We start from the raw sequence: 14,705 nt of genomic DNA, 5'->3' as shown, positions 1-14,705 counted from the left end.
ATTTACATAACTAATCAACAAAATAATACCATAATAAGTTGTACATTATATAAAATACAACTTATTATGTAAAATACAATTTATCAATAATTCATAGTATAAGTTTTATCATCATTACACTTATTGTTTTTCCTTACATTTTAAACTCTCATAGTTACAAACCCTAAAACCGTAGCCAGTATTAGATTCAGTATATCACACAAAGATCAAAGCGAATCACAATTTACACCAACCTTTTCGTAAATCAGAATTGAACCGACATCATTCACGTTCTACTTCAAATGAAAACATTATTAAAACATCCCGTCACAACGCGCGGTCTAGCGTGAACTCGTAATAATTACAACTAATAATAAAGTTTAGTTTATAATATCTAATAAATTACTCATTTACAATGCATAGTGATTTCGAATTTCAAACTCAATTAACTAAAACATTTGAAGTTTTCTCCTATATATATCAACTTGTAATATGTTTGTTATCATTTGAAGTTACATTTACAGATTGTGAACGTAATGAGCAGAAACGTTGTTCATGCAGAAAAAAATTGAAGATGTATGCAGAAAAGTGATAAGCACATTTACAGATTATGTATTTCTAACGTCGTGACATCAACTTGGTTAAATTTCCTAAATCGTTCGCTGTCAATGTTCCCGAGTTATCGACATCCAAAGTCTTGAATCCTTCCATCACATTCATGATAAGTTGTTCGTTTACCAACCCCATCTCTTTTAGCTTAAACACCACGTATTCTGCAGGACTGCATAACAGAAATCATAACATATAACAGTTTCATAGTTGTTAATAACATAACTAAAAAAGTAAAAATAATAACAATGTCAATAATAATAGTTGCATCTGACCTGACACTATTATCATTATCAAGATCAGCATTCTCAATATCTTGAACAGTCATTTTCCTATGAAGCACCCAATCCACAAGCTGTCTTTGTCTACTTTCGGTCCATAATTCAACCAAGTACATAAACAGTTGCGCTAACGAGATCGTACCAGTCAAGATCCAAAACACAGCAAACACTCGTCCCCCAGTGGTCGTAAAGCTCTTGTCTCCGTAACCAAGGGTGGTTATGGTGCAACAAACACAATAATAAGCATCAATGATACTCATGTCTTCAAGTAGAATCAACACGACGATTCCAACAATTACATGCACGACGATAAGTATAAGCGCGATAAGAAACTTATACTTGAGCTTATCCGATTCTTCAGCGGCATCACTCAGCATCTGGACAGGATCAAATGCTTCATTAATTTGCATAGCTTTTACAAACATGTTTACCTCCTTTTCAACTATATAATCAGCAGCTTTACTAAGCGCAAAACCGCCAAGAAACATGCCCATAAACACGAAAACACATGCCATAACTTTGGCGAAATTGGTTTCTGGGACAAGATCTCCGTATCCTACGGTTGTCATTGTAGCAACACAGAAATACATGGAATCTAGGACTCCAATATCTGTTTTCTTTCCAGTGATTTGATCTTGAATAAGAGTAAAACAAACGGTGCCTAAAGCTAGATACGCAGACAAAAGAAACCCGACTCGCTTCAAACTAAGACGAACACCAGGGATTGATGGTGGTGGTGCGTGCTCGCTTCCGTGATCTTCTGCTTTATGCTTACCCTTTTTCTTTTTATGTTTATGTTTGGCTTTGTGTTTCTTTTTTTTTATAAGTTCTGTGTCATCCACGCCATCTTCAGGCGCCATCACATATATGTCACCGATATTCATTCATAAGCAATAGATGCAAGATCATATATATTGTATATGCACAATGAATGAATTAAGGGAAAGGAATTGAAAGGAAGAACAACGTGATGGGATGTTAATTTAGGGTTTCAATGTTGAAAAAGTGTCAAATTCTCCATCTCCAGAAGATAGAAATCAATTTTGTTAATTGAAAATATACGGTTGCTAATCATCATGTGGCCTCTTTTGTTAAGGTTTATTTTTAGATCTATTCGATTGGCAACCCACTTTTTGTGCACAAGTTGATTTAATTGTATAAATAAAATAAAACTTAACTAGAATTACGACCCGCCGCAATGCGGCAGGGATTCTTTAGTTATAACTAAATCGATTTAGGATAAGCACGTTATGTTGAACCCGTCAAACGGGAAAAACATAGACGATGTAAAAGGTTCACCCACACACGCACGTTGCGTCTTGTTAACTCGCAAAATTTAGAAGAAACGTAAAAACGCTAAACCAAAGACGCACGTTGCGATGTGTTAAGTCACAAAATTTAGAACGAAGCATATAGCGAAAAATTTGCGGAAAATGAAAACTATAAAGAACCAAAGTTGAAAGGAAAAAAATTTGTGAGTATAGATTGTAAAAGATAAAAAGTTTTGTGTTAAAAGTAAAAAAAAAAACAAATAGTTTTGGGTTAAAAGTAATTTATAAAATACTTTTGGGTGAAAAGTAAAAAAAAAACATTTTTTTTAAAAACCTCCAAAGCCAAGGTTAAAACAACCATATGTATAATCATTTTTTTCTTTGAAAAACCTCCAAAGTCAAGATTACAACACATAAGTAAAAAAATCAAAGTGGTTAAATCGCAAAAGATGGAAACTTTTGAATTAGAAGTAAAAAATCAAATTAATCAAAGGGGTTAACTTACCAAAAATTAAAACTTTAAAGTTAAATTGTCAAAGATTAAAACTTTAGTGTTAAAAAGGAAACAAAGATTAAAAATTTTAAACTTAAATTGTCAAATATTAAAACTTTAGGGTAAATTGTCAAAGATTAAAACTTTAGGGTTAAAAGAAAACAAAAATTAGAAGTTTAAACTTAAATTGTCAAACATTAAAACTTTAGCGTTAAAAAGAAAATTTTCCATTTTTTTTTTTTTTTGAAAAACTCCCAAAGCCTAACTTACAACACATATATGCACATATAACTTGCTTCTTTATAGTGTTGTTTTTTTTTTTAAAAACCTCCAAAGGCAAGGTTAAAACAACCATATGTATAATCATTTTTTTCTTTGAAAAACCTCCAAAGTCAAGATTACAACACATAAGTAAAAAAAAATCAAAGTGGTTAAATCGCAAAAGATGGAAACTTTTGAATTAGAAGTAAAAATCAAATTAATCAAAGGGGTTAACTTACCAAAAATTAAAACTTTAAAGTTAAATTGTCAAAGATTAAAACTTTAGTGTTAAAAAGGAAACAAAGATTAGAAATTTTAAACTTAAATTGTCAAATATTAAAACTTTAGGGTAAATTGTCAAAGATTAAAACTTTAGGGTTAAAAGAAAACAAAAATTAGAAGTTTAAACTTAAATTGTCAAACATTAAAACTTTAGGGTTAAAAAGAAAATTTTTCATTTTTTTTTGAAAAACTCTCAAAGCCTAACTTACAACACATATATACATATATAACTTGCTTCTTTATAGTGTGTTTAATAAATCAATTAAGTGAAATGTATTTTTAGTTGGCTTGGTTTTAGGTTTGCCAAGTCTAAAAATCTCTGGTTTGGGCTTCATTCGTATGGGCTCGTATGTGAAAATCTTGGCTTGGTTAGCATATTTGTGCATAAAAAAATAACACTTTCAAGAAAGTTACACTTAACCTTGCTTTATGGATGAAAATCGAACCCGAACTAATGGAAAAACTTAAAATTCAAAACATTCAGGCAGGTATCTGGGTATGAGATTAGTATTTAAAAATTTCGCGGGTATATGATTGGGAGTAAATGATATCTGACTTTATTACCCGAAATTATACACCTGTCTATCCAAACCATATACCCAAACATTTATAATTTTATCGTTCTTTAACCATACTCTAGTAACTGTTTATTCTAGTAATATTTTAATATGAAAATAAACTTTTCTTTTAAAACAAATAATTAATAATATTATTTAGTTTTTATAACGTGAAGTGTTAACTTACCTTTTGGGATTTATATTATCATAAATTGTATATATTTTAGTTATTATAAGTTTTTATAGTAATAACAGTATGTGTATAATAATTTATTGTAGTTTTTAAAACTAAAATCTATACTATATAATAAAAGAAAACTGTTTTGTGACACTTGTCATTCTCTCATTTAATTGATTAAAATTATTAAAAATACTAATAATAATAATATTTAATCTAAATTAATACAAATTTTTATTATTAATAATATTTAATCAAATCTAAAATCTAATCTAATACAAATTTTTATTATCAATAATATTTAATCAAATCTAATAAGAATTCATACGAATTTCAAAGTTGATATTAACTTTCAAATAATTAAAAAAAATCCAAGCATCACAAATAAATTATCATACTCTTCTCGGCAAGGTTTGATCAGTTTGTGTGTGCTTTAAACTTCTCTCCTTATTTATTGGTAAATCCCATTATCATGTTAATCGATTTTCGATGATTTTTTTGGAACCGTAATTTGGCAGTTGTTTTTCATTTAGATGAGAATCACTGGTATTTTGTATATAATTATTACTCTAGCACATAATACATGGACAACAATGAATCTATATCTATATCTTCTATACTATATAATAAAAGAAACTTGTTTTGAAACACTTGTCATTCTCTCATTTAATTGATTAAATTTATTAATAATACTAATAATAATAATATTTAATCTAAATTAATACAAATTTTTATTATTAATAATATTTATCAAATCTAAAATCTAATCTAAATCAAATTTTTATTATCAATAATATTTAATCAAATCTAATAAGAATTCATACGAATTCCAAAGTTGATATTAACTTTTAAATAATTAAAAAAAAATCCACCTAACATCACAAAATGTTTCTGTTAAATTCGATTAATTAATTTGTTCAACAATCACTATTATCTTTATTTCGACCAATTTCAAATAACTAATAAATGGAATTCAAAATTCGAAAAAAAAAAAGAAAAATGAGAATTCTATTTAGAATCCCTTTTCTTTAGAGAGAATTCTCGGTAAGATTGAGATGAAAACAAAAGAATTTGGATAAGAGCAATAGTTAGTTTTAACTATAGCTAAAAAAAAAAGTAAAAGCTATGTAGATTCTAATCGATGAATCTTGAAAGGAAACACGCCCCGCAAAATGTTAATTGATTTTTGATGATTTTTTGGAACCGTAATTTGGCAGTTGTTTTTCATTTAGATGAGAATCACTGGTATTTTGTATATAATTATTACTCCAGCACATAATACATGGACAACAATGAATCTATATTATATCTATACTATATAATAAAAGAAACTTGTTTTGGGACACTTGTCATTTTCTCATTTAATTGATTAAAATTATGAATAATACTAATAATAATAATATTTAATCTAAATTAATACAAATTTTTATTATTAATAATATTTATCAAATCTAAAATCTAATCTAAATCAAATTTTTATTATCAATAATATTTAATCAAATCTAATAAGAATTCATACGAATTCCAAAGTTGATATTAACTTTTAAATAATTAAAAAAAATCACCTAACATCACAAAATGTTTCTGTTAAATTCGATTAATTAATTTATTCAACAATCACTATTATCTTTATTTCGACCAATTTCAAATAACTAATAAATAGAATTCAAAATTCGAAAAAAAAAAAAAAAGAAAAATGAGAATTCTATTTAGAATCCCTTTTCTTTAGAGAGAATTCTCGGTAAGATTGAGATGAAAACAAAAGAATTTGGATAAGAGCAATAGTTAGTTTTAACTATAACTAAAAAAAAAAAGCAAAAGCTATGTAGATTCTAATCGATGAATCTTGAAAGGAAACATGCCCCGCAAAATGTTAATTGATTTTTGATGATTTTTTGGAACCGTAATTTGGCAGTTGTTTTTCATTTAGATGAGAATCACTAGTATTTTGTATATAATTATTACTCCAACACATAATACATGGACAACAATGAATCTATATCTATATCAATACTATATAATAAAAGAAACTTGTTTTGGGACACTTGTCATTCTCTCATTTAATTGATTAAAATTATTAACAATACTAATAATAATAATAATATTTAATCTAAATTAATACAAATTTTTATTATTAATAATATTTATCAAATCTAAATCAAATTTTTATTATCAATAATATTTAATCAAATCTAATAAGAATTCATACGAATTCCAAAGTTGATATTAACTTTTAAATAATTAAAAAAATCCACCTAACATCAGAAAATGTTTCTGTTAAATTCGATTAATTAATTTGTTCACAATCATTATTATCTTTATCATTCAGTACGGTTAACCGATTTATCATCATACAACCTCCCACCTATTCAATCATATGATTTTTCAATCTTATATTAACTAAATAAATAAAGATTAATATTCAATCTTATCCTACTTTAAATATAAAAAAATCCGTTAGTTCAGATTAATATTCAATCTTATCCTACTTTAAATATAAAAAAAATCCGTTAGTTTTTTTAAATATATATTTTTTTATTATTTGGTATATAAAATCATACTTATTCAACCCATGTAATACACGAGGGTTTTTAAAAATATAACTTTTTTTTATTATTTGGTAAACAATATTACATTTATTCAACCCGTGTAATACAATTGTTTTAAAGATATAATTTTTTTTATTTGGTATATAATATTACATTTATTCAACCCATACAATACATATGGTTCTTATAGATATAACTTATTTTATTATTTCATATATAAAATTACATTTCTTCAACCCGTGCAATATAGGAGACTTTTAAAAAGATAATGTTTTATTATTTGGTATATAAAATTCATTTATTCAACCCGTGTATTACACGGGGTTATAACCTAGTTATAAATTATATAAAAATAGAATGGTAAGGAAAAAAATGTATTTAGAAATCCTAACGGGTATGGCTTTTTTTTTTTTTAACAAACTAACAAGGTAAACCTGATATCTACAAGTATGCCCAATACCTGACGGGCAGTGGCGAATCTAGAAATTTTTTTAACGGAGGGCACAAAGTGGTCAGGTTAAAACAAGACGGGTCAAAATAAGTCGGGTAAAACTAAGTCATATTTATCCACTTACTGATAGTGTAAACCTATTCATACTTATATACTTAATAATATCATAAATTTCACTTGAAGATGATTCTTTTCTTTTTAAAAATATTGATTAGCAACCATTTTTTTTTTTTTTGTACATAGGACGTACAAAAACAAAAGCTACAGGCACTTTCGCTAAATTAAGAAAGCACTTGAGCTAATTTAAGAAAAAAAAATTATGAAGGTTATTGTGATTGAATACAAAGAAAAGCCTACTCACTCCAATGGAGTGACTCCATAACTGTTTTTCAGATAGAAAAAATATGAAAATAATCCATTGAATATTGGCCCAATAAAGTTTAAAATCCATAAACTTTTTCAATTGAAAAACTAAAGCTAAGTGGGCTGGAGACTGAATGGATGGTGGGTCTAGGCCCACCCTACCTCTTGAATGCATCCGTCATTGCTAACGGGTATTTAGCACGGTATGTGACATGATTTTACAATCGATGAGTATGAGACTGAGATTATCAATAATTATCTTATTGCCATCTATATTGCTTTTGCTTAATATAATACTATTTAAGTAATTGAATCCATTTAAGAAAATTAAAAATTGTAAGCTGAAGGAAATTTAGATTATGCGTTTGAATTGTAGAATTTAATGAAATTTGAATTCCTGTCTTTGGATGTGGTTTGATTTGTAGAATTTAATGAAATTTGAATTCCAGTCTTTATGCCCTTTTATAAATGAAAAAAATCTTTTAATTATTTTATTTTTATAATTTTATTATAGTTCTTGTACCTTTTTCATTTTGATCAAACATATTTATCAACCTTTCAATATTTTATAATTTTGATTTCACAACTTTTATAAACTTCTCAAATGTATATATGCGTGTATATTCTTATTTATATTTTTAAAGTTTTAATCTTTTTTTTTTAAAAAATACATAAATTTTGATTTAAACTTTCTGAAGAAAAAAAAAATACACATACTAATTTAATATCCCTAAGAATTTATATGAAGGAATTTATTATAATTGTAAAATTAAAAGGGGTGTGTTAACATAGCAAACTATAAATCCTCTCCCCGTCTTTCCTTCATAGCCCAGTGGTTGGGGGCCGGTTTGTCCTCCTAGAGGTCACCGGTTCGACTCCCGCTTGTGGTGAAAGGGGGTAGGACACCCGTGCGCAATGATGGTGAAAAACCTACCGAGGAGGGTTTGATCTTGAGCGTCACTCCGGTTTTCATCCGGCTGTTACTCTAGCGAGGCAACTCGTGTAGAGGCAGTACGATTTCCAGAGGAAAGCCTTCGACCCAAGACTGGTTAACCCAGCGCTGGCCTTGCTATCTGGGCCCACGTTCTTGGCGAGGGTCCGCGATTTGCGGATGTGACAATGGTCACCATTAAGAAGTTCACCTTTCAAAAAACAATAAATCCTCTCCCCAGCCCAGTTGGTCCCATGTGGTTGGGCTTGTGTCTTCCTTTGGGTGGTCACAGGTTCAAAACCCGGCTGTGGCATTTCGGGGGGAGGACGTCCCAATGATAGATCGTTCCTACCGAGGCATGGTGCGGTCCTGAGGGCAACCCGGTTTTACCCAGCTGTTACCCCAGCGAGTCTCTCGTGTGGGGGCAGTATGGTTTTCGGGCGAAGGTCAGCTTGCGCAACGGCCGGGGCCCGATCGAACATCGCGTCCGGAAGAGCGGGGCTGACGGGGGAATGTCATCGACATGAACCCGGTGACCAATAGTCCTGTACATAGAAAGTCACCCTTCAAAAAAAATATATAGCAAACTATATTGTCCTTTTATATGTACTTTCACTTGGGGTTTCCGACTGTAGTTTAAGATTGTGGTGCATGGGGCATGTGCCTTCAATTTCATGAGGTTACTCTATAGACAAACAGGTTAATTGGATGAAAAATCATCAATTCATGCACATGATTACATCCCTTGTTAGATGCCGACATTAATGTTATGTTTTTGAACCTTTATTTACTAACATAAAGTTCTTTTTTTAATTATGTTTATAAATGCTACAGTACCACTAGTATATATGCACCTTTATAAGTGGGCATCAAAACGTGTTTAGGATAAAACACACAGACAGCTAGAAAGATTGCTGCTGATGTTCATAATGTGTGCCAAAACAAAAGGAACCTTAGTAATGTGATGAGACGACATAAGTGTTAACCGTAATCAATTTATTGATTTAGATAGTGGTGTGGTAATATGTGACGACATAAGTGTTAACCATAATTAATTTACTGATTTAGATAGTGGCGTGACAATAGGTGACGACATAAGCGTTAACCATAATCAATTCATTTATTCATATAGTGGTGTGACAATATGTGACGACATAAGTGTTAACCGTAATCAATTTACTGATTTAGATATAGAACACGTTTAAATTAAAGGAGAGGTGACTTGAGGATTAAACTATTAAGGGCATGTTTGGTTTAGCTTTTCAAAACAACTTATGACTTTTTGAAAAAATTAATAAGTTATAATGGAGTGACTTATTGACTTTCCCCTACATAATAATTTCTTGCCAAACATCTTTTAACTTTTCAAAAAGTCAATAAGTTAATAAGTCACTAAAATAAGCAATCCCAAACATCCCTTAAATTAATTGTTTAAAACCGCACATTTTAAGCCCTGTCTGCAAACACAGCAACCGAAGAGTGCTCGACGATTAAAGTTCATTGCTGATTAGCGTGCCAGGTTATATCGGTTCTGCTTAATGGTAGCAAACCTGGATTAAACCTTTCATTCTAATTAGGATTTGCTTAAATCCATTCGCCTCTTGGGTTGTGATAAGGTTTTCGTGATATACAATGAATAACAGAGAGTGTGAGGGTGGAAATGGTGGGGAGGATCCTTGGTCAGAAGTACGGTACCGGAAGTATCAAAAAACAGAGGAGATGGGATTGAATGGACGTTTCTGGTGCAGAATCTACCTGATCAAGTAACAAGAAATATACTGTGGCAAGCTTTTCAACCACATGGTTTTATTACAGATGCATATGTAGCCCAGAAAAGAGACGCAATAGGTAGATGTTTTGGGTTCATTCGTTTTGTAGGAGTGGAGAACATGAAAGAAAAATTAGTGATAATGAATACGGTGAAGTTTTCCGATGCTAAAGTAGTGGTTTCATTGGCAAAATATGACAAAAATCATAAGCGATTTAATTACATATCGGATATCACGAGCCGAATTGAGTGGAGACCAAGAGACACAGCTCCGATGAATACTAATTATAATGCCATTCCGAACAATAACCGGAAAACACCGGCGGCTAATCAGCCTCCAGGCTCGGGCTAGGGAGTTCGTCCTTCATTTGTCAAGGGGAAAATTACGCTGATATGCTCAAAGGCAGGAAGGAATATAACAGTCAAGGGTCGAAAAAGACCAACGTGGAAGGAAATGGAGCATTATATCCACTGCACTGTATTGGCAGGTCTATAGTTGGACGTGCAAAAGACGTGAGCTCCCTTTGTGATATAAAAGAAGCTATGGAGAATGATGGATTAAATGATTTCGGACTGTCCTATGTAGGAGGTATAAGTGTCATTATCACTTTTAGTAACAGGGAGTTAGCTACAAGATACATGGAAATACATTCGGAGCTTTTCTCTAAGGTGTTCTCCAAATTCAACTTATGGAATGGGGAAGACATCCCGTTTAGTCGGATAGCAACAGTCAGTATATCAGGTGTGCCTTTCCAAATCCGGGAAAATACATTGTTTGATCGTATTGGCGGTTTGTTCGGCGACATTGTTCAATCCTCATCCTTTTCTTGGCAAGATGAGGACAATTCTATGGGTTCTGTAAAGGTTCTTACTTCTCAGAAATCCAGAATTGATGAAGCGTTCGTGGTTGTCTGGAAGAGTAGGAGCTTTGTGGCATGGATCTCTGAATTACAAGAACTATAGACTCCAACATTTAACTGCGACAAGATGGCAGAATCATTGGGATCGGAGTTGGAATCCGAAACGGATGATATGGTGGAAGATACTAAAGAGAGTGAATTCAAACCAGAGTCGGATAATGATGAGGTTTCCGATGAGCTGGGTGATAATACGTCGACTGAGGATAAGGAAAAGCTTTCTCAAACGCCGGTGTCAGATTCACCGGAAAAATTCCGTTTGGATGATGCCGATGACGGTGACGGCAACTTGACGGGGAACCAAGGGTCACCGGCAGACGAAAGGTCACCGGTAAACCAACAGTCTCAACCAGCTAACAGTTACAAGGGGATTAATGGCTTGCATGGAGAAGTGGAGGTGTCACACCCCCAATTTCCACGTGTCACCGGTGGGCCCGGTGGAGGGTATGGTGACGTAGTTGGCATCATCATAGACAAACAACACAATATAATAATGCACAGCGGAAGCAGAAATAGATTCATTTCAACTTTAAATAAAATGTAATATTAAATATCACGAGTAGTTGAAACGGATCCACAGGCGGATCAAATAAAATTAAGATAATTGTTCAACAGTTTTATTGTCGTCCGAGCTTGCGAGACTATTGTGGACGCTCTAGGAGACAGCCAGCCTAGTACGTGTAGTACCTGCACTTAACCTTTTGGGAAAATACGTCAGTTTACACTGGTAAATACAAATTAACTGACTCATTTTGAAAATGATTGAAAATTGATTTAAATGCACATGGCATAAAATATTTTTATAACTTGGGATAATTATGCAATATAATCTTGTGAACGAATTACATGTTACTCGTGCGTTCAGTAGCCCGGGATCTTGTCCGGGTTAAAGATTAATAGACACACCACAATATAGAGTTATACACTGACGGGTGTACGCCTACACCTCGTGCTCTGGTCGTGGCCATCTCGTAAGATAATGCCAAGGATATCCGGGACATGGTCATTAACCCCCCCAAAGGCTTTAAGTAAAACAAGACTGTTTAAACGAGCCGATCAAAATTATTCAATTGAACACCCAAGGGTGCAAGATTTTGTACGCTCGATCAAGCGGTATTCTATATACCGTAACCCAAGCCCGTATAGGGAAAATAAGTTAAAAGTATTTACCTGAGTAAGTATGAATCACAATTGGCAAGTGAGGGTAGCTTTTACTGGGCCTCCTATTCTGGAACAAAGGTTTATAATAACCTATTAGATTCCTAACGGGTCTTTTATTTAAGCCTAAGCTTGACCGGTTAGTTTTAAGGACGATACGGTTCAAGCGCACGATTAAGCGGAGACCGGATAGAATGTGATTTAGACCCGACAAGTTTGAATACTTGTATAATATGGGTATACTAAATACATTCTGGATTTTGAGACAAAAATGATAACGTTTGACCCGTTTCGGTCAATTTATGCAAACTAGTTACATAAACCGAACCAAGCGCTAAAAGAGCGTTACGGGTAGCCAAAAGAGTCATATGCAAGTTCCCTGAGATAATATGCTTTAAATATGATATAATATCAGCAAGTTATGTTCCATTATGCCCCGAATGAATTTAAACTCAATTTATGCCTTATAAGGGCATTTTGGTCATTTAAAAGATTATAAAAGGGTTAAATTGGAAATCTGAGTTACAGGTCTGATTTATACAGTAATTATACTTAATTTGACATATTATAACAGTAGGGTATGACCCATGTACAAAACTTATCATTTAAAATCAAACTATGCACCTTAGGGGTATTTTGGTAATTTCACAAGGGCTAAAAATGTCAAAACTGGAAATCTGAGTTCAAAATCTTATACTTACTGTTATTATATGAAAATATGCTAAATACATCAGTAGGTATGAATCTTATGTGTTTAATATGGGTATAACGCATACTATGCGTTAAAAACGCTTAGAAAGCGATTTAGAGCCGTTTCCGGGTTTTCAAAAGAAAGCTGAGATTTTTATATTTCCAGAATGCTCAAAATAATTTATTTAACAAATAAAATCAGTAGAAAAAGGTTTGGGGTCAAAAGGATTTATAAAACTCATTTTATGGCTTAAAAGGTCAAAACCGGCATTAACCGAATCAACTTAGCGACCTATGATACAATCAGCCAAAAATTAAATAAAAATCTTCAAAAATCCCAAAATATTATATAACATCAGTGGGTAAAAAGTTTTATATCAAAAAGTGGCCTTAGATAGGTTATACGCTAAATGCGCCTTTTATTTAACATAAAGCTATAGTTTTACGATATCGGCCATAACTCAAAATCTGGACCTCCAACTGATCTCAAATTTTCGGTGCAAGTTTATAAATTAGAAATAAAGATTTCTACTCTTTCATTTTTCCAAAAATCACGTTTTATAACAAAAAGGGCAAAATAGTCAACTTTAAGCATAAATCGGAAACATGCATATGAATCGGTTAAGCATAGACTCAAGTTGTAAAAATTCCAGAGAGTCATATATAAATAAAAATGGTCAAAAATAAACTCTAATACAGATCTCAAACATGCATGCATGGATCCGAATCGAGAGTCAACGAAAAAGTCGTTTTATAAGACTTTCGGTTCCGATCCGAGTTTATACTAAAGATTGTCGAGTTGATTATGATAAAACACATTATTATATTCATTATAAAGTTATTTTTGATGATCAAACTGATTGCATGTCATCTACATTACCATTTACGCTATATTTCGCAAAAACACTTCCTGTTGACTTTTTAAGAACAACTTTGACTCGACAAATAGCATGCTTAGAGTGGGAATCAGAGAATACCCTTTTGAGGGTTTGTTTCCCACATAAATACCAACATTTAGGTACTTTCAATTTGAGAAATGACAAAGCCAAATTCGTTTAATCGAAAAGTCAAACTATAACTATGACGGATTGACTTTTGGCTAATAATTTATGCTAGAACGAATTAGAGGAAGTTATGGATGCTTACAAGAGTCCTAATGAAGCTTAGGAATCACTATGAGGCTGCCTTGTCGATCAGAATGCTCCTGGAAATGTCTTGTGAATTTTTGGAAGTTGTGTGTTCTTGGTTACTACACAAGTGCCTCAAAAAGTGATGAATTGATCTGATTTATGGAGGTTTCAGGTGTTGTAAGAAGCCCCCCGGTGTCCCAACATGCATGGCATTCGATTGGTGCAAAAGGGAGGTGATGCTAGCTGTTAAACACTCACAAAACGGACCAAAATGGCCACTGTTCGCGAAATCTGGAGCTGGGCGCTGGGTCGCGGCCCGCGTAAGGCCTCAGGCGGGCGCCTGGGGTCTGCAGCTCCAAACTTTGATCATTTGTTGCAGTTTTGGTCCCTGTTCTTTACACGCGAGGTTTTTGCAGTATATCTTGACTCGTAAACCTTCAAATCTGATTTTTAAGAACCTTGGGACATTTACCAACATGGTAATGTCCTCGGTTAACTTTGCGCTCACCCGAAAAGTCATGAAATTCGACGTTGACGCTTTTAACCCCTCAAGTACGGTTTTGGCCATAACTTTCTCATACGATAACGAAACTTCATGAAATTTTTACCACATATTCTAGTGAGTATATTTTATCATTACAAAGCTTCGGGGCTGCCAAAAGATCACTCAGAGGTATAAATTCAACATGTTGACACTTTTAGTCCCTATAGTTTGTAATTCCTCACTTTCGTGCATTTTTTGCTTCGTATGATCCATGATCTATCCGTTTAGGGTTATTAACACCATGTAGGGTTATTATAGAGTCTATTTATCCATTGTTGACACTTTGGACCCTT

General features: G+C 32.4%; 1 protein-coding gene across 1 annotated transcript; it reads right to left on the bottom strand.

Moving 5' to 3' along the window:
- Positions 1-597: 597 nt before the first annotated feature.
- LOC110922152 (two-pore potassium channel 1) lies at positions 598-1,753 on the bottom strand. The gene is made up of 2 exons (XM_022166465.2): positions 864-1,753; positions 598-760 (listed from the first exon to the last, which is right to left on the bottom strand). The coding sequence occupies exons 1-2, from the start codon at positions 1,751-1,753 to the stop codon at positions 598-600; spliced, it is 1,053 nt and encodes a 350-aa protein (XP_022022157.1).
- Positions 1,754-14,705: the final 12,952 nt, after the last annotated feature.

This window comes from Helianthus annuus, chromosome 9 (assembly GCF_002127325.2).
Source record: "Helianthus annuus cultivar XRQ/B chromosome 9, HanXRQr2.0-SUNRISE, whole genome shotgun sequence".
In the NCBI taxonomy this organism is placed as follows: domain Eukaryota; kingdom Viridiplantae; phylum Streptophyta; class Magnoliopsida; order Asterales; family Asteraceae; genus Helianthus; species Helianthus annuus.
This window is presented reverse-complemented; position numbering and strand designations above follow the sequence as displayed.

Bases quoted from the DNA above. Each gene is read 5' to 3' on its own strand.
- LOC110922152 (XM_022166465.2), bottom strand. From the start codon at position 1,753: ATGAATATCGGTGACATATATGTGATGGCGCCTGAAGATGGCGTGGAT. The intron at 761-863 runs GTCAGATGCAAC...TCTGTTATGCAG, and splicing joins GATAATGATAATAGTGTCAG to TCCTGCAGAATACGTGGTGT.